A 19,727-nucleotide genomic window follows, 5' to 3' on the forward strand; every position below is an offset into this window, starting at 1 on the left:
CTGATTATAATCTTGGTGGGGACCAGAGAGCAGGGGCACCTCCAGAAAGATGGGAACTTGAGACTGGGCATGGCTAGTCAGCACAGGGCCACGGGAGCTTGGGGGCCCCCAGCTGGTTCTCCTTCACCCTGAGCCCCAGCCCCGTGGGAGCCGACGTGGGTCCACCTACAGGCCACATCCTAGCCCAGCCGGAGAAGCAGGGACCGTGTGGTCCTGGGTCAGGGCCTCTGCTGCCCTGAGGACACCCTCCAGGCCGGCCACCACCAGGAGGTGTGCAGGGGAGGGGAGCCCCCGGAGCCTCAGAGGCCTGCTCACAGGAGGTGAGCTGGCATTCGGGTGGCATTCTGGGTGGGCTGTATTGATCTTTGTTTTGTTTTTATTTAATGTTTATTTATTTTTGAGAGAGACAGAGTGTGAGTGGGGGAGGGGCAGAGAGAGGGGGACAGAATCTAAAACAGCCTCCAGGCCCTGAGCTGTCAGCACAGAGCCTGGCACGGGGCTCGAACTCACTTACAGACTGTGAGATCATGACCTGAGCCAAAGTTGGACATCTAGGGGCACACAGGTGCCCCTCGATCTTTGTTTCTGATAGAACACAACCCCCTTCCTGCCTGCTACCTCCTGAGTCCTGGCTCCTTTACACCTTGTCTGCCTTCTTGTTCTGGTAGAACGGCCACAGCCAGCTAAGGATCTCTGAGTCCTGGGGACTCAGCTGGAGGGGCATTGCTGCTTTGGGCCCAGCCAGGATCTGGCAGACCCCAACCCGGGGCGCATTCGGGGGGTGTGGCATCCTGGCGAGGGCCTGGCATCCCGGGGGCGTGGCATCCAGGGGAAGGCTGTGTTGCCCATGCTGATCCCCGCCCAGCAGGCAGGGGGGTTAGAAGGCGCCGAGTCTGCCTTGAGGAACCAGAACAAGACTCTGAACCCCGTCCTCAGCCTCGCCCCAACGACCTTGCCTCTGGGAGCATCAGGACCCGTTAGTGACGAGGCCCCATCCACGCCGAGTGTCAGGTGCTGGGTGTTTAAGGGTGGCAGGTGTGCCTCAGGAGGCACAGAATGATGGTGGCTGGGGGCTGTGGCCTCAGACAAGGGGACCGAGGAGGCGTGGGCTCCGCAGCACCCGCACCCCCTCCTGCAGGGGTGTCTGGGCAGGCGGCTGGCTCGGCGGGCACCCGGCAGGCGATCATCCTGACTCTGCGGCTGCCTGGAGACCCGGGCTCCACTCTGAGCTCGGCACCCAGTTCACTGAGGACTCAGGCACACCAAGGCCACAGCCCCCACCCAAGTGTGCAGCCTCATGTGCGGTGTGCAGGTGTGTAATGTGTGTGTATGTGTGTGTGTGATGTGTGTGATGTGTATGAAGTAGGGGTGTGTCCCGTGTGTGTGATGTGTGTGCAGTGGGTGTGGGTGTGTGCAGGGTGTGTGTGATGTGTGTGCAGTGGGTGTGTGTGTGGTATGTGTGTGATGTGTGTGTAGTGGGGGGGTGTCCCGTGTGTGTGATGTGTGTGCCAGCACACACATGTGTCCCTGGCCGGAGGCCCACTTCCTGCTCAGTCCTGGAGGCCCGGTGGGCTGGGCACGAGGCGGCCGGGGCTCGGGCCCCCCTGCGTTGGCCTCTCCCTGGCGTGAACCGCCCGCGGCAGCAGGCCCGGCCCGGCCCGCTCTGGTGTGTAGGCCGGCCCGCCGCAGCTGGGGGCCAGGCCCCGTCACTGAGACCCCCCCCTCCCCAGGACATGCTGCCTCGGCCCTTCCTGCTACCCGCCCTGGTGGGCCTGCTCTCCCTCTGTTCTGGTGAGTTCCGTGCAGGCCGCTGCACACACTCCCTCCGGGTGGGGGAGGAAGGGTCCCGCCCCCCACCCCGCCCGGCGGGGTCCCCCTCAGTGTCCCTGCGCCCCGCGCCCCGGGAGGCCCCTCCCTGTGAGTCCCGGCTTCCTCCCACCCCCCGTCCTGGTCCTCCGGCTGCCCCTGCTCCACCCCCCCCAGCCCCATCCACCACCGCCGAGTGCCTGCGCTCTGTGTGCGGTGGGCCGGCGCCGGCCGCGGCTCAAGGAGCCCCTCACCTTGCCCACAGCCCTCGGCCAGAAGTGCGTCAAGTACAAGGTCAGCAACTGCCGGGACTGTGTGGAGTCGGGCCCGGGCTGTGCCTGGTGCCAGAAGCTGGTAAGAGCCGCCCGCCGAGGGTCCCCACGCCTGGCCTGCCTTCCCGCGGTCCCACCCCCTGCCTGGGCGCCCTCTCTCTGCCCCTGGAGCTGCTGGCCCCCAGGGACCCCTCCGCTGTTTCCTGGGGGCGTGGGGGGCAGGCGCAGCCCAGGGCTCAGGACTGTGGGAGAGGCCGACAGCCTCGGCCCCCCCGGGGCAGCCCAGGCAGGGGGAGGCAGACCCCCGCTGTGCCCCCTGCCCAGGCCGAGCCCTCACCACAGACCACAGAACCCGAGGAGACACACAGGGAAGCGGGGCTTTCAGGGGGCACGTGGGCAGCTCGGGGCAGGGAGTTAGCTCCTCCGCTGGCTTCTGCTGTTAGGTTTTCCGTGAGGTTTACGAGACCTCCAGGCACAGTCCCTAAGGTGACAGCGCCTGTCCCAGGCCCACCCTCCCCTAGAGAGAAGCCCTCCCCCGAGGGGGCCCCAGACCCTGACCACACCCTCCTCCCCTGGGGGCCCCCAGGTCCTGGCTGTGCCCTCCCGCCCTGGGGGACCCTGAATACGTCATACTTCCAGGGTCCTTCCTAACCACAGTCCCCCCCGTGGAGACCCGCAAAAGCTCTTCCGAGGCCGGACAGGGGCCAGGCCCTCACCGCCCCACACACCCCACGCGGTTGGTCAGCCGCTCCGTCCTGCCTTTGCTGGCGTCTCCCCCCGCCTGCGTGGTGACTCAGGGTCACACTCCGCACGCGAGCGTCCGGCCCCCTGGCCCCGCGGCACGCACGTCCCTGGCACCTCCACAGAGCCCAGGCCGGCAGCTGTGGGGAAGCCCTCGGCGCGGCTGCCTGGCCTTCCTTCTGATTGGGTCCAGGGCGTGCGTGTGGCCGGAGCCCTGCACGGGGCCTGTGCTGTCGCCGTGTCCCCACACTGGTGACGCTCGCTCAGACCGGCCGAGGCGGCGACGGCCCGGCTTCTCCGCCGCAGTGTCATTATTTGCTCCTCGCGGTTCATAAGGAGCTGTGGGGACGTGCGCCGAGGCCAGGAAAACTTGCACCCCCCGGGGTGCCGTCCGTAGGCGACTCGTGCCGCATCACTTACACTTGGCGGGCTGCCAAGGGGTGGCGGCCGGTTCCCGGACTCCGGTACCGGCTCCTGACGTGAGGGGGCATTCGTCCCGCCCCCGCCTCTTCTCTCTCATCAGCGTGGACGCGTAGATTTGTATTTCATTCCACAGCTTTACAATCCATCACCGTCATTTCGAGGCTCAAATAGTTTCAGATTTGGCCACTGGGACCCTCCCCCACCCGCTGGCCCTGTGCCCTCACCATCGTCTGGAGCACTTTCTTACTCCCCAGAGGGACCAGAGGCCCCGGGCCCATCCGCACTCTCCTGCCCGGAGTGTGGAATCAGACGTTGCTCTGAAGGTTCCCGCGTCCCTCTCGCGAGCAGCCTGGCCCCTGACACCTGCGTACGTTTCCTCCTTTCTCAGTCCTAGGGAGCACGGAGAGCGGCCTCGGTCGCCAGCCCACAGCACGGCCACAAGCAGCCTACCGAGAAGTGGGCTGGGGGTGATCTCTCTTCTTGGCTGTGGCGTGGCCACGCCGGGGTGCGGCCTCGGCCAGCCGGCTGGGTCTCTCCCTTCCCGTTCGGGGGCGAATTACGTTCTTTGGAAACACAGTTGGGCTCGTTCGCTTCCCCGGGGATTACGTTTGGGGCTTCTGTCCGTTCCTGTGGATTTCGCTTTATTTCTCAAGTACTTCAGGCACCGACAGAGCTCCAGAGGGACAGACAGGCAGCTCGGGAAGCGCCGGCCCCCGCGGCCCCCCCGTGGCCCCGGCTGCCCGTGGCCGGCCTCCCGCGTGGCAGCCTTGTGCTCCCGGCCCCTCCTCCTGTGAAAGGAGCAGAGAGACTCACACGCGTCTTCCGCGTGCCCTTCCCTGGCCCAGGGTCTGGGGTCAGCACTCACCGAACGCGGGCCCTTCTCCTGCCCCGTCCTGACAGAATCAGGGGCCTTCTGGGCTCGTGAGGACGCTGCCCCGGACCCAGCACGCCTGCGCCTCTCTGGCCAGGGATCCCCAGAACAGGGAGGGGCCAGCGTTCCCGGGCCCCCGGGTGCCACATGCCTTTTCTCAGGGCAGAGCGTCCGACGCAGGCTCCTGAGGGGCGTGGACCTCCCTGGCCAAGTGCTCCCAGCCCTGGGGCTGCTGAGGGGCCCCCCACAGGCCAGCCTGGGGCTGGAGACGTTGGCCCTTCAGTCATCTCTGCTGCTGGGGGCGGTGGGGGGCACACTGGGGGGGGTCTAGGAACCCCACAGAGAGGCCCATCTGGAAGGCAGGTGTCTTCCCATCTGCCCAGCCTCCTGCCCCTCCCCCCCAAGGACACCTGTCTTGAATCCCAGGTGGGAATAAGGGGGGGTCAGCCTCCTCGAGTGACCTCCGAGGGCCGGTCTCATGCAGCACCCACAGTGTGGCTCCCACATTTGCTCTGCCCTCCCCCTGACTCCTGACCCCTGACCCCCCAGAACTTCACTGGGCTAGGGGAGCCAGACTCCGTTCGCTGTGACACCCGGGAGCAGCTGCTGTTGAAGGGGTGTGCAGCGGACGACATCATGGACCCCAGCAGCCTGGCTGAGACCCAGGACGTGCAGGAGGGCGGCCAGAAGCAGCTGTCCCCACAGAAAGTGACAGTCTACCTGAGACCAGGTAGGCGTGGCCTCAGCCATGAGCAAGTGGCATGTGTTAGTCGCTCTGGGCGCCAGGGCCCACCGACGGCACAAGTGTCCATGTGCCAGGACAGACGGCCAGGTGGGCGGAGTGCAAGGACAGTTGGAAACCTAAGGACAGAGTCTGAGCATCCCTGAGCCCCACACCCACCACCTGAGGCTCAGCGCCTCTGCTCTGTGTCCTTTCCAAAAGGGAGCAGCAGCCATCTGGGAAACACTACTCTGTCCCGCTCTCAGAATGCCCGGTGCTCTTCCCAGAGCAAAGGCCCTGATAAGTTCTGTAGCCAAGGAACTTGAGTGACTGCTTAAATCAGTGTGGCTCAAACTGACTTGATGGTAGAACCCGTCAGTGCCCCAAGACGTGCCCTTTGGGAAGGCGGACGTGGTGGCAGGACCGGGCCCCTGCGGCCGGCAGGCCCGGGCGGGAGGGGGCCCCATAGCCCCGCGCCCTGCCCGAGTCCTGCAGGGAGCCGGGGGCTGCAGCGCGAGGGACAGCTCAGTCACCCCGACCGCTAGGACAGGCGTGCCCTGGGGCTGGGACGAATAAGCCCGCATTGGCACGCGGACGCGTGGGGGCTGAGACGGGGCCGGAGGGGACGTGAAAGGGAAGGGGGCCTGCCCCGGGGTGCGCCCCTGAGACACCCTCTCTCTGTGCCGTCCCCGCCGGCAGGTCAGGCGGCTGCCTTCAACGTGACCTTCCGGCGGGCCAAGGGCTACCCCATCGACCTGTACTACCTGATGGACCTCTCCTACTCCATGCTGGACGACCTCATCAACGTCAAGAAGCTGGGGGGCGACCTACTCCGGGCTCTCAACGAAATCACCGAGTCCGGCCGCATCGGTGAGGCCACCCTCGGTCCCGGCCGGCCCTGCTGCCCCCGGGGCTCCCCGCGCCCGCCCAGGGCAGGGCACTGGAGGGGGGCTTGCCAGGGCCCCCCGGGGGCCACAGCTGGCCGCTGTCAATGACCTCCAGCCCTCCACCGCCTCTCCTTCCTTCCTTCTCCTTTGTCTTCTGATATGGCCCGAAGAGAAACCTCTACGGTGCCGGGTATTAAAGCGTGAAAGGTCAGCAGAGTGTGCCGGCCACGCAGCGGCCCCGGCGGCAGACAGCCGGCAAACCCGCACTCGCTTGCCACGTGCAAGTCTCGGGCACACACGTGTGTCAGGGAAAGGGACACCTGACTCCCCTGTCTGCCTCCTCCCGAGCCGTGTGCAGGGGCGCACTGGCACGCCCTCCGTCCGTGCACTCACACGCGTGCACACGGTCCCCGCTACGCAGGGGGAAACCGAGGCTCGGGGGCAGGCCTACTGCCCAGCCCACTCGTCCCGCCCGCCCCCCAGGCTTCGGGTCCTTCGTGGACAAGACAGTGCTGCCCTTTGTGAACACGCACCCCGAGAAGCTGAAGAACCCGTGCCCCAACAAGGAAAAGGGGTGCCAGGCACCGTTCGCCTTCAGACACGTGCTGAAGCTCACCAACAACTCCAGACAGTTCCAGACGGAGGTGGGGAAGCAGCTCATCTCCGGGAACCTGGACGCCCCCGAGGGCGGGCTGGACGCCATGATGCAAGTGGCCGCGTGCACGGTGAGACCCCGCCCCGGCCCCGGGCCCCGGGTCCCCCCAGCCCCGCCGCCACCGAGCTGCACCACGGGGCCACGCTCACGGGCCTTGAGGCAGGCCGGCGTGGCCTGAGGTCTGCACCCCCCATGGCGCCGGCCAGTCGCTGGGCTTTACTGCCGGCCTGGGCCCTGCGCGGATCCCCTGCGGCCTCAGGCTAAGCAGGTGACTCTGTAAGGCAAGTCCACAGACTGACCCTGGCGGTCCCTGAACCGAGTCACGCCCTCCCTCCGGCTCCCCCCAGGGAAAGGGCATCCCCGGCAGCCAGCCTCCTGCCCCCTTGCTGACCCTGGCCGTCCCCCCTGCTGGCCACGATGTAACTGTTGTGCCGCAGATGGGCCGCTGTTTTATTTATTTATTTTTTAAATGCTTTATTTATTTCTAGGAGAGAGAGAGAGAGACAGCGTGAGCAGGGGAGGGTCAGAGAGAGAGGGAGTCACAGACTGAAACAGGCTCCAGGCTCTGAGCTGGCAGTCAGCACAGAGCCCGACGCGGGGCTCGAACCCACGAACCGCGAGATCATGACCTAAGCGAAAGTCGGACGCTTAGCCGACTAAGCCACCCAGGCACCCCTCGACCCGCTGTTTTAAACCGGGTGCGCCGCCTTCCGCGGATTCCAGTCGCCCAGCCTCCTGCCTCATCACAGACGCACGTTTCTGTTTCCGCGTGCTGTGCTGCTTCGCGACACGTGTCGCTAGCGTCTGGACCCCCCACCGTGGCCTGTACGCAGCCGTCAGGAGGCTGTGCTGCAGACATTTCTGGAACAGGCCACGGCGCTCGGGTCCGGCCTGGACACAGGGACCCCGAGTCCCACGGCCCGGCCTGGCCCGCGCTGTGCCCTCCCCACTGGGGAAACTAAGGCCAGCAACCTGCCATCTTCTCAGGAGGAAATTGGCTGGCGCAACGTCACGCGGCTGCTGGTGTTCGCCACGGACGACGGCTTCCACTTTGCGGGCGACGGGAAGCTGGGTGCCATCCTGACCCCCAACGACGGCCGCTGTCACCTAGAGGACAACACATACAAAAGGAGCAATGAATTCGTACGTGGCCCCCCCCCCCAGCTGGGAGGGAGCAGGCAGCACAGGGGGCGGGGGGGGGGGGGGAAGGCCTGGCGGGCTCTGCCCCAGGGGAGCGGGGAGGCAGCATCAGGGGCTGCGGGGACAGCGCCTCGTGGGGCACGACCCCTCCCTCGGCACCGAGAGGCCGTTCATCCTCCGGTCTGGGAAGGTCAGCACCTGCCACAGGAGCTTGCCTCGCCTGTGCTGAATCGGCCCCGCACCCTGGAATCGTCCAGGGCGAAGGGGGGCCAGGCCTGTGGGTCCCGGGTGGGAGCGGTCTGTCCCGGACCCCGGGACCGGCTGACCAGGCACCTCCCACCAGGACTACCCGTCGGTGGGCCAGCTGGCTCACAAACTGGCTGAGAGTAACATCCAGCCCATCTTCGCCGTGACCAAGAGAATGGTGAAAACCTACGAGGTGGGTGGCGTCAGCCCCCGGGGCAGGGCAGGCGCGGGCGCGTGGGCGGCACCCGCACCCTTCATCGCCCCGGGCTGAGCTGTGGGCCACCGGCGGCGGCAGGCGGGGTGCCCGCTCTGGGCTGCTGTGCGGTTGGAGGAAGGAAGAGGGATGTTCTCTGTTGCTGAAATCCAGTCACTGTGTTTCCATTTTTGCTACAACGTAGCAAGTCTCTCTCCGTCCCAGGCTTCCTTCTTGCTTTATGTCCCACGCGGTTCTCATGCGCATACCGGCAAGCGCAGGACCTCAGGCCGGCCGGGTTTCAGAGGAGGCACCCCAATACCCTGCAGAGCCCTGGGCCCCCCACTGCTGTCCCCGCCCCCCAGAAGCCAACTTTCCCGCACTCTGACAACACTTCCTTCTCTGCTTTGGGAACCTGGGTCTGTCCTGATTTCACGGAATTACTGTTTATGTTCATTTCTTCCAGAGCATGGGGAACTTTCTGTTTCTGGGGCAGTTTCTCTTCCGTCCTTCTCACCCTCGCCCCGGCACTGTGTTCGTTTCGTGTGTGCACACGGCTCTGCTTGAGCGCGGCAGCCTCCTCTGCTGGGCTGCGAGGGCACCTGCTGCCCAACCCCCCCCCCACACACACACACACTGAGCCAGCAGGACCCTGCAGGGGACACGGGGGAGGGGGGGCAGGCGTCCAGGAGACGCCCTGGGGCAGGGCTGGCGGCCGGAGGCTGCGGGACAGAACACTGTAGCAGCAGCGTGAGCGGGCAGGTCAGGACCGGGAAGCCGTGCTAGGGACATACAGCGGGTCCCAGGTTTCTGCTGGGGCAGGACAGCGTGGTGACGGCTTAGGAGCTGAGGCAGGAGATTCGAACCCCAAACCCACCAGCATGGACGGCGCCCTGAGGCCTCTCTGAGCCTGTCTCCTGACCCCGATTCATGGGGCTCTGGCTGAGGGACACTGAGGCCACCAGAGCCTGTGAGGAGAGCTTCTGCTGCCCTGTCCTTGGTGCCCGCACCGGGGCAGGTCGGAGGCCAGGAGCCCAGCCTCCCTGAGCCACGGGGGGGGGGGGGCCCTCAGCCAGGGGGAAGGGGAGAGGGCAGCAGAGGCCAGCGGGGGTCGGTGGCCAGGCTGTGACAGTCCTTGTGGGCTCCGTGGAGGTGACTGGACTCTATCTGGGGGGTCACAGGAGGGCTTTGGGGAAGAGAAGTGACCCAACCATCAGTTCTGTAAGACAAGTCATGATGCAATCTTCTGGGGAAGATAGTGTGAGGGGAAGGAGGGGACACAAAGGTGTCGTGGCCCATCCGCGGCACAGGGGCTCCGGGCTGCCCCGCCTGGGGCCCGGGACCAGCCGCCCTGGGCCCTGCTGGGGCCGCTATCCCAGTCCTGCCTTACACGGTCTTTTTAAATTTTATTTATTTTGAGAGAGAGAGAAAGCATGAGTAGGGGAAGGGCAGCGAGAGAGAGAGGATCCCAAGCAGGCTCCACACTGTCAGTGCAGAGCCTCTGGGGCTCGAACTCACAAACCACGAGATCATAACCTGAGCCCAAGTCAGACGGTTAAACAAGTGAGCCACCCAGGAGCCCCTTTTTTTAATTTGTTAATGTTTATTTATTTTTGAGAGAGAGAGAGAGAGAGAGTGCCAGAGCGCGAGCGGGAGAGGGGCAGAGAGAAAGGGAGACACAGAATCCGAAGCAGCTCCAGGCTCTGAGCTGTCAGCACACAGCCCGACGCGGGGCTCGAACTCACCAACCATGAGATCGTGACGTGAGCCAAATTCGGACACTCAACTTCCTGAGCCACCCAGGCGCCCCTGCACAGTCATTATTAAAATTAAAATATGCCAAAGCATTAAAATGCTCAGAACTCATCCCTTCCTGATGGTTTTGACGCACCCTGTGACTCTCTGCCCTCGGCTGTGTGCAGATGTCCCTGCGTGGTGGGGACACTCTCTAACATGGCAAGGCACATCCTGCCCAGCTCTGTGTTCAGTGCTGTCACGAGCTTGAAATGGAGCAAGGAGGAGTAGTTACAGCAGGAAATCGGCAAATGCTCAGGCCCCGCGCCACTGACCACGCGCCGTCTTAACCGAGTGCGATAGCCGTCTGGTGGGGGACTGTCTGGGCCCTTTTACAAGCAAGAAGGAAACCCTCCGGGTGTTACGGAACCGAGGACGCCTGTGGCCCCAGGGCCCCAGCCATGACCCGCCTGGTGTATTTGCCTCACAGAAACTCACCGAGGTCATCCCCAAGTCCGCGGTGGGGGAGCTGTCGGAGGACTCCAGCAACGTGGTCCAGCTCATTAAGAATGCCTACAACGTGAGTCCCCCGCGCGGCCGGGTCCCTGGGGTCGATGCAGGCACCCCGCCCTCCCTGCTGCCGAGAACAGAAAGGTGCGCCCGAGAGCAATGCCCTGCCCCCTGGGGGCCCTGTCAGGCCTCCTGGACCGGGGAGTCTGGCTCTTCCCTAAGGGCAGCCATGTTGTGGATGGAGTGGCTCTTCCCAGGCAGGAGCCTCACCTCTGCCCTCCCTGAAACAGAGCACACAGCCCCCTGTAGGCCAAAGTTCCTGATAAATGAATCGAGTTACCGCCCTGTTGAGGGAGATCTGTGTGCCCCTGGTGCCCTTGCAGAGCCCCCCCCCCCCCCCGAGCAGGCCCTCCTGAGCACCAGCCGCTGCCCAGTGATTCCGTCTTCACACCCAGGACACGGTCCCCTGTCACGCTCATTCACCCTCGGTCTCTGTCTCTCCCTCTTCCCCCCTCTGTTCCCTGGTCACTTACACAGGTTTCCCAGCTCCTACCCGTGCCAGGCCCTGGGCATTCAGTGGTGGGCGGGCCGTCAAGCTCCCGTTCCCAGGGCTGTGTCGGTCCCCATCAGTGCCCCATGGGCCTGTCTCGCGGGGCCATGGCATGTTCCCACCTGCACGGACACAGGACCTGGCACCTCCCCAGCTCTCTGTGGGCACATGGGCGAAGGAGGGAGGGGTGAGAGATGGAGATGGCTCAGGGCCATCGGCTGGGAGGGGCCTGGGGACATGGAGAGGATGCTCCCTGATCCGTAGCCGTTTTTGTGCCGGCAGAAACTCTCCTCCAGGGTCTTTCTGGATCACAACGCTGTCCCCAACACCCTGAAAGTCACCTACGACTCCTTCTGCAGTAATGGGGTATCACAGGTGGACCAGCCCCGAGGGGACTGCGATGGAGTCCAGATCAATGTCCCGGTGAGGCCCCATCCCCCCCCCTCTGGAAGGTTCTCTCCCAGGGACAGCTAGGAGTGCACCCAGGAACACGGGGCAAGCAAGGGGTGTCACCCTTAGCACACTGCTCACCACAGGACCCCCAGGGTGTAGACAGAGGACAGAGGGGGTGGTAGTGCCCCCTGGGGCAGATGCTGGGCAGTGTGTCCCAGCAAAGAGGAGAGTCCTTTTCACACACCACACATCTGGTTTGGTCTGGTTTCCTGGTGTGTGTGTGTGTGTGTGTGTGTGTGTGTGTGTGTGTTACACAAAGATACACAGATGATTAGAAAAAGGTATTGAGATTTAAGTTACGCCATAGTATTTGAATTTATTATAACCATAGAATTAGATTTTTCCTTTTTCTGCCTGTGAATGAATATTCAGCAAAATACTGCTCCAGCTGCAGTTTTAAATGTGAGGTCGGAATTCCTTCAAACATGTTTCTTGCTAAATGTCACACATACATTTTTACTGAAATATCTCCCCTCGCACTGGGTGGATCCGCACAGGAATTTATTCAATCTTATGATTGGTGATTACTTCTTAGACATTTTTCCAGATATTTCTGCTCTACCTTTGTGGCCCCAGGAGCCATGCACTTAAACTGGTCTGGGCTGTGTCCTGCTTTTGACCAGCCGGTACCTGCTGAGCCCTCACTGGCACGCGTGCAGGGCGGGGGGTGGGGCTCCACGCTGTCCTACTGGGTGCCTGGGGGCCCGTTTTCGGGGCCAGAACACAAGTCCACGTCCAGGGTCCAGGGCCTCTTGAGGGATTCCGCCATCCTCGCACACCAGTAGATGTCCTTTTAAAAGTCATGTAATCTCCTGATTAACACACGTGTGGTAAAATATATTCTAGGGCCTTCCCCCCAGCCTGAGTCCAAGTGGGCAGGGGTGGGTGTGGGGAGGAGGGATGGGGGGAGGGGCGGGGGGAGGGGCGGGGGGTGGGGGGGAGGGGCGGGGGGAGGAGGGGTGGGGAGGGGTGGGGAAGGGTGGGGGAGGGGTGGGGGAGGGTGGGGGAGGGGTGGGGGGAGGAGGGCAGGCTGGGCAGGGCTCTGGTGTGCCTGCTGCACCCATGTTCCTGCACCGCAGACGCCCTTCTCTCTTTTCTCGTGTCAAGTCCCACATCCCAGGGAATCACAGGGTGTTCTGTGTGCTTCCTTCTTATTTTTTAAAAAAAAATTTTTTATGGTTTATTTATTTTTGAGACAGAGACAGAGCATGAGTGGGGGAGGGGCAGAGAGAGGGGGAGACAGAATCCGAAACAGGCTCCAGGCTCTGAGCTGTCAGCACAGAGCCTGATGTGGGGCTTGAACCCACCAACCATGAGATCTGACCTGAGCCGAAGTTGGACACTTAACTGACTGAGCCCCCAGGCGCCCCTGTGCTTCCTTCTTCCATTCACCGCCTCCGGGGCCCCTGCAGAGGCCGTCACCCTCCATGCCTGGGTGCCTGGGACCTCCACTCGGGCCGGCTGGGGGACAGAGGACCCAGGAGCGGGGCGGGAGCCGCGCCTGAGCCCCGCTTCTCCACGACAGATCACCTTCCAGGTGAAGGTCACGGCCACCGAGTGCATCCAGGAGCAGTCCTTTGTGATCCGGGCGCTGGGCTTCACGGACACCGTGACCGTGCACGTGCTTCCCCAGTGCGAGTGCCGGTGCCGGGACATAGGCCGGGAGCGCGGGCTCTGCGGAGGCAAGGGCTCCATGGAGTGCGGCATCTGCAGGTGAGGTGGTGCGGGCAGGCGTGGGGGCGGCGCGGCCCGGCGGGGGCGGGGGCGGGGGCCTGACCAGGGCCCCCCCGCAGGTGCGACGCCGGCTACATCGGGAAGAACTGCGAGTGCCAGACGCAGGGCCGGAGCAGCCAGGAGCTGGAGGGCAGCTGCCGGAGGGACAACAGCTCCCTCATCTGCTCGGGGCTGGGGGACTGCCTGTGCGGGCAGTGCGTGTGCCACCAGAGCGACGTGCCCAACAAGAGCATCTTCGGGCGCTTCTGCGAGTGTGACAACGTCAACTGCGAGCGCTATGATGGCCGGGTCTGCGGGGGCGAGAGTGAGCAGGGGTGAGGGTGAGCGGGAGGGGGGGTGGTGGGAGTGAGCCGGTAGAGGTGAGCCAGCCCGGGCGGAGGTGAGAGGGGGGAGGGCAAGCGGGGTCGGAGGGGTGAGTGGGGACGGGGTGAGGGTGGGCAGGGGGGTGATAGTGAGCAGTGGCTGGGGGGCTGAGGGGTGGGGTGAGCAGGGGTGGTGAGGGGGGTGGGAGGGACCGGGGGTCGGGGTGGTGAATGGAGTCGAGGGTGAGGGGGTGGGGGTGGGGGTTGGGTGAGGGGGTAGAGGTGAGTGGGGAAGGGGTGAGGGTGGAGGGATGCAGAAGGAGGGCCAGGGAGGGACGAGTGGACCCAGGTGGACTGGGGTGAGCGGGGCGTGGATGCAGGGGCGGGTGGAGCCGGCTGGGGCCGGTGCAGCGTGTGGGGCCGAGCAGGGAGGACAGTCATACCCGGGGCCGCGCGGCCCAGATGGGCAGGGCTGAGTCTCGGCCTCCGTCCTGCAGAGCGTGGCTCTTGCTCCTGTGGCAAGTGCTTGTGCAAGCAGGGCTTCGAGGGCTCCGCGTGCCAGTGTGAGAGGTCCACGCGGGGCTGCCTCAACCCCGAAGGCTTTGAGTGAAATGGGCGCGGCCACTGCGTGTGTAACACGTGTGAGTGCGACGCCGGCTACCAGCCGCCCCTGTGCCTGGAGTGCGTGGGCTGCCCATCGCCCTGCGGCCAGTACATGTGAGTGCCCCTGCCCTGCCTCCCCCCACCCCTGCCTGTGTGAGTGCCCCTCCCCCAACACGTGTGAGAGCCCCCCCCACCGCCGTGCTGCTCGCCAGCTCCCAGGCCCCTGCAGCTCTGCCCCCCGCACCCCCCTGCTCTTCCAGGAGCCCCTCCTCCTCCCCGAGGCCCTCGCCCCCATCACCGCCTGCCCCCCGGGACCCTCCGGGCACCTGCGTCCAGGTGGCTCACCCCACCTCTGCTCCTCCGCAGCACCTGCGCCCAGTGCCTCAAGTTTGACCAGTCGGGGAAGAACTGCAGCTCGGCGTGCGGCAACGTGGGGCTGCTGAGCGCGCCCCCCGAGAAGGGGCGCAGGTGCAAGGAGCGGGACCTGGACGGCTGCTGGATCACCTACACGCTGCGGCAGCGGGTCGGCCGGGACAGCTACGACATCCACGTGGACGACAGCCGAGGTGAGGCCCCGCACGAAGGCCGGCCGGGGATCGGGCGAGGGCCGCAGCGACTCGGGGACGCGCGGCAGGTGCTGTTCTGAGCCAGGGGACGCGTTCCCAGGCCGGTTACCTCCCACTTGGCGGCTGCCTGGGGCTGGGAGCCATGGGTGCCACGAGCTGGCCCACGCCGGCTGGGTGAGGACCCCCACGGGGTTTCGGAGAGCCCCGTGCTCAGATCTCAGCCCTGCAGGGGTGGGCTTCCTAAATGCTGCCTGTGTCTGTCGCAGCGCCCCGGGACCGTCCTGGCCCAGTAATGGTTGAGGCCATGGGGACACCAATCCTGTTCTTGTGGGGTTCACGTTCCAAGGGGGGGACACGCTGGGCCAACACATGAGAGCACCGGTGCGCGAGACAGCGCAGGACTGTGGGCGGGGTCACGAGGTGCAAAGATAGCGGCGGGGGCGCCCCAGGGGTCAGGGCTCCGAGGGTCTCTGGGAGGAGGCCCCTTGCGGCTGAGGCCACGGGACGAGGGCAGCCACACAGGGGAGGTAAAGGCTGGTGGTGAGAGGCCCTTGGCGCCGGGTCTTTACGGGGCCCCAGGGGGTCCTGGGAGGCAGTGGGGTCCCTTTCCAAACATACCAGAGGCCACCAGCAGTTTTCAGAAGAGCGAGGGGCCACTTGGAGCTGCATTTCAGGTGCAGACGCACGAGCAGCCTCTGCGTGACACAGGCACCGTGACAGAGGCGCAGACAGATGTCATGGAGGCGGCGGGGGCGCGGGGCCACGCTTCTTTCCCCCTGCTGGTGCCTTGCGGGGGAGCCTGGCGGTGGGAAAGCGGCGTCCCCACCAGGCAGTGTCCTGGGGCGGGGCCCACAGTGGCGCCTGAGACACTCACATGTGCGTGCCTCTACCTCGCCGCAGAGTGCGTGACGGGCCCCCAAGTGGCCCCCATCGTGGGGGGCATCGTGGCGGGGGTCGTGCTCATTGGCATCTTCCTGCTGGGCGTCTGGAAGGCTCTGACCCACGTCAGTGACCTCAGGGAGTTCAAGCGATTTGAGAAGGAGAAGCTCAAGTCCCAGTGGAACAACGTGAGTGGCTGTCCTGGGGGCTCAGTCCCACCCCTGTGACCTGGGTCCGCCCGCCCCCCGGGGTCTGGCCCTCCCGCCCCCGTAGCTCATCCCCAGAGCTGGGGCTGGGGCAGGTCACCCCACTCGTGCCCCCTTCTTCGCCCGCACTGACGACTCTCATCGCCTCTCCCACCAGGATAACCCCCTCTTCAAGAGCGCCACCACGACAGTCATGAACCCGAAGTTTGCTGAGAGTTAAGAGCACGTGGTGAAGACCGCGCTGTCTGAACCGACAGGATCGGACGCCCCCAAATCACGTCTCCTCCGTCCTGCTCCTCCGCGGACATGGCTTACGATGCTTCATCACTTCACCCGTTAACCACAGATCCACTGTTTTCTCTGCTCTCACAGTAATAGATAAGGCCAGGTGACAGCAGGGCCCATCAGGAGGAACAGCCTCCCCCTTCTGATGTGTCCGACCTTTTCGGTAGAGACTTGAAGAAGGAATTGCTTGGGCTTTACAAGGTTAGGTGTGATTTCCTGTATAAAAATTAGAGTGGCGGTCTCATTAAAGGCAGCACAAATTTATTTATATTTGAACTTCTCAGGGTTCACACTGAGTATACTGTTTTTTAGTCAGGTGTGTAGAAACAAGTAATAAAACTTCCGAAGAGGCTGTCTGCGGGCTCTGCGCACTTGGAGGGTCCGAGTCGACTGTGGGCTGCGGTGTGAGGGTCTGTTATCTTTCCTCCTTCCTCACCTGCCGGCCTAGGTCCATGGCCCCCTCTGGCCCGTCCCTGCCCCGCATCCTAAGCCTTCAGTGGCTGTGGGTGGGCCTGGGAGCATCTCACACCCGCCCACCCCACCCCGGCTGTCTGCACCTGCTCCTGGGGGAAGGCGAGTCCAGAGGAGCACTTGCATCTCTCGGGCCGGGCGGGGCTGACCTGGGAGCCCTGGCGACCCAGCGCAGCACGACCCAGTGAAACAGCCCCATCTCCCGGGGTTACCGTGCTTGTCGGTATCCAGCGGTGATACTCTGGACACAGGAGTGCCCGCCGGTGGGCACAGGGCGGCAGGCTGGGCGCGGGCCGGGGTCGGGCAGCGTAGGACCCAGAACATAGAGCAAGAATTGAAGACCTAAAGCAGAGCGCCTCGCCCACTAACCTTCAGCAGCCGGGAACCCTCGCTGCCGGCCCTTCCCCCGTCTCTCGCCTTCTCCCGCCAGGGCGTGGGGGCCAGGCGGCTCCGGCATCTCCTGCCCGTCTGTGCCTCCGGGCCTCATGCCAGCCCGGGCAACAGCTGTCCCCCGGGGCGCGCGCGGTGCCGGACGGCCCAGCCGGGCCCAGGCCGCTAGAAATCAGCCAGGGTCTCGTGGCCACACAGCGCGTTCGAAACAGAAGAGCAGGGACTTTCCCACACTAGGGGACCACAGCCTCCCGTGCGGGGACGAAAGAGTCGCGCTCTGCTTTACCTGTCCGAAGCGTTAAACACCCAGTTGAACAAAATGGAATTGTGGTCACCCCGCCCTGTGAATGTTGGTGGCCCTGCCTGCGCTGCACAACCTGTGGCCTGTGTGAGCTGAGCCCCATCTCACGTGGCCCGTGTGCCCAAGGCCTCACTCTCAAGCCCCGTCACGTCCGAGGAGAGTCTGGCATCTTTCCACCAAACTGCCCTCCTTCCTCGGGGCCCTTCCCTGTGCGCCGCGTCTACGCGCACTCAGTGGTAACCTCGTTTCCTCCCTTACCGCCGGGGCTGGAACTCTCATGGTGCCCTGTGTCCCCTCCACCCGCAGACCTCTGGCTGGGGTCCTCACTCATGAATCTGTTTGAATCTCTCCTAGGAGCTTGAAGCCCTTTGACAATTGAATGCAATTTAAGTAATGCAGCCTCCTCCTCCCCGCTTTTAAAACGGGAAACGGGGACGCCTGGGGGACTCAGTCGGTCAAGCCTCCGACTTCGGCTCAGGTTATGATCTCATGGTTCATGGGTTCGAGCCTCACATCGGGCTCTGTGCTGACAGCTCAGAGTCTGGAGCCTGTTTCAGAATCTGTGTCTCCCTCTCTCTCTCTGACCCTCCCCTGCTCACACGCTCGCGCTCTCTCAAAAAAATAAAACATTTAAAAAAATAAAACAGGAAACGGACTCTAGATACCAAGTATTTTTTGAATGTCCATGTTGTTGAAATGTTGCACAAGTCAGTCGTGTTTTAATGCCATTGTTGGGGCGCTTGGGGGGCTCGGTTAAGCACTCAACTCTTGATCTCAGCATGGGTCTCCATCTCAGGGTCATGAGTTCAAGTCCGACACTGGGCTCCACTCTGGGTGTGAAACCTCCTTAAAAAATGCCGTTGCCAATGACACTTTCAGATGCAGCGGTGTCCACTGTGTCTTGGTTAATGTTTACAAATGTCCAATGTCCTTCAACTATCACTCAATTGTTTGTTGTTTGTGTTGTTAGGATGAAAACATATTGGTTCTGGGGCCATATTTCTAAACCTAGGTAGGTGTTTATCCCATTTCCAGTGGAAATGGAGTTTTTTAACATCTGTTTACCTAAACAGCAGATCCAGGCAGAGACATGAGGTATTTGCAGTAGAATAAGTGGGTCACACGGTTTACTACAGTTAAGGGGTCTTTGCTGCCTTACGTGGACAGGAATCTTTGTCACTACATGAAAAGCCTGAGCAAAGTTGAAGACACACATTAAGACCACTGGCACGGCCACAACGCCACGGGCCCGTGGTCTTCAGCCTCCGCACACAGCCCGAGACCAGCACCACTGGCCCCTGCTAACTTGGGTCTGCGCTGAAGCGAAGGTGGGGAAAGCTAACGCTGAGACGGGGGTCCTCCCTGTGGGTGACCCTGTCATCTCAGGCTGGTCAGTCCTGCAGTGGGCTGAGCTCCCTGAGGCTGAGAGCGGGGTGGGGAGGTCACGGAGGGCGGGCCTGCCGGGTTCATTACTAGCCCTCACGCACCTCTCTTCCCGCCTTGGGCACTTAGCCACCCACCTGGGCGCTTTCCCACGACAGAATGAGGGGACGCTACCTTCGGTCCTTGCACACGGGAGGCACAAACACACAATTACCAACCCGTCTTCTGACTGAGAATAGTGTGTGCACCCTGGCCCGGGGGGTTAAGGGCAGGCTAAATTCTAAGGGCTGTAGGCACCCCACTCCGGGAGGGGAGGCATGGAAGCTTCCAGGCCCCACGCTGAATCCCCGCAGGCCAAATGGGTTGGTCTCAATCCTCACGTTGGCCTGCGGAGCCCACCGGGGTCGCCGGCTGGGCTTCCCGAGGCGCCGAGGCAGGTGCGGGACGGCAGCGAACAGCGCGGGGGGCCGGGAGCAGCAGGCTGGCGGGCAGCCCCCACGCGCCCCGAGCCCCCGGGCCCCGCCGCTTCCGCGGACACCAGCCACGGCCGTCTCCACTTCGGTCGCGGAAACGGTGTGCAGAGCGAGCGGACTCCTGCAGCACGCACCCCTCCTGGAGCAGGCTCCCGAGGGGCGCCTCACCACGCGGCCCGAGGCCAGGTGGGGTGCCGAGAGACGGGGGCGCGGGCCCGGGCGCGTCCCCGCGACCCCACCGGGCGAGCCCGCGGCTTCCCTGACTCAGGTGACAACTTTACTGCGAGCTGCTCTCCATGCGCACAGGTCCCGACCGGCGCAGCCTGGGCGCGGGAACCAGCCGGGCACCGGCGGTGGCACTACCGGGCCCGGAGGCCACCAGGCCAGGCTTCCTCACGGCCTTAGAATCCAGCCCATCGCGCCCCCGCCGCCCCTGAACGCCCCTGCGTCCGCGCATGCGCACTAAGCCGCAGCGAGCCCCGCCCAGCCCGCCGCTTTTCAGCCGCGCACGCGCATTGAATCACGCCCCCGCCGCACCGGAAGTCGGGTAACACAGGCCGAGGAGGGCGGGCCGGGGGGCTGGGGGCGGGGCGAACCGGGACTCGCGGCTGCGCACTCGGCCCTGCCGCTCGCCCCGCCCGCTTCCGGCGTGCGTCTCTCGTTGGGAGACTGACTGGCCAGACGACGGAGGTGGTGGAGCGCGTACGGCTGACGTCCGACCGACCGACGACGGTCGAAAGGGGCGCAGCCACCATGGCGCTCGGGGGCACTCGCGGGCTCAGGGCCCTCTGGGGGCTGCCTGTCGGCGTCGCAGCGCTGCTCCTGTTGTTCTTTTCCGCGGCCGCCGCTCAGGAACCGTCCGGAGAGGGTGAGGGGGCCGGGGCAGCTGAGAGGTCCTGGGCGGGGCCGGGAGATGGAGGGGGCGGGGGGGG

General features: G+C 64.3%; 2 protein-coding genes across 2 annotated transcripts in view; both read left to right on the forward strand.

Moving 5' to 3' along the window:
• Window positions 1-245: 245 nt before the first annotated feature.
• Window positions 246-16,129, forward strand: ITGB2 (integrin subunit beta 2). Its single transcript, XM_039257115.1, is given in 16 exon segments — window positions 246-320; window positions 1,731-1,791; window positions 2,072-2,160; window positions 4,663-4,843; window positions 5,534-5,704; window positions 6,205-6,446; window positions 7,364-7,519; window positions 7,860-7,955; window positions 10,180-10,269; window positions 11,032-11,172; window positions 12,728-12,915; window positions 12,996-13,240; window positions 13,736-13,955; window positions 14,208-14,407; window positions 15,308-15,474; window positions 15,650-16,129. Coding segments are annotated over 15 exon segments (2,307 nt in total). The 5' UTR covers window positions 246-320; window positions 1,731-1,733; the 3' UTR covers window positions 15,713-16,129.
• Window positions 16,130-19,457: 3,328 nt separating this feature from the next.
• The window catches only part of LOC120248665 (PTTG1 interacting protein), a 16,791-nt gene continuing 16,521 nt past the window's right edge, over window positions 19,458-19,727 (forward strand). Inside the window, exon 1 of the mRNA XM_039257097.1 lies at window positions 19,458-19,663. Within this exon, the coding sequence (XP_039113028.1) occupies window positions 19,549-19,663 (115 nt within the window). The 5' untranslated portion in view covers window positions 19,458-19,548. The remainder of the gene's footprint in view (window positions 19,664-19,727) is intronic.

The sequence above is a fragment of the Hyaena hyaena genome, unplaced genomic scaffold (assembly GCF_003009895.1).
Source record: "Hyaena hyaena isolate Hyena2069 unplaced genomic scaffold, ASM300989v1 scaffold_600, whole genome shotgun sequence".
Classification (NCBI taxonomy): Eukaryota; Metazoa; Chordata; class Mammalia; order Carnivora; family Hyaenidae; genus Hyaena; species Hyaena hyaena.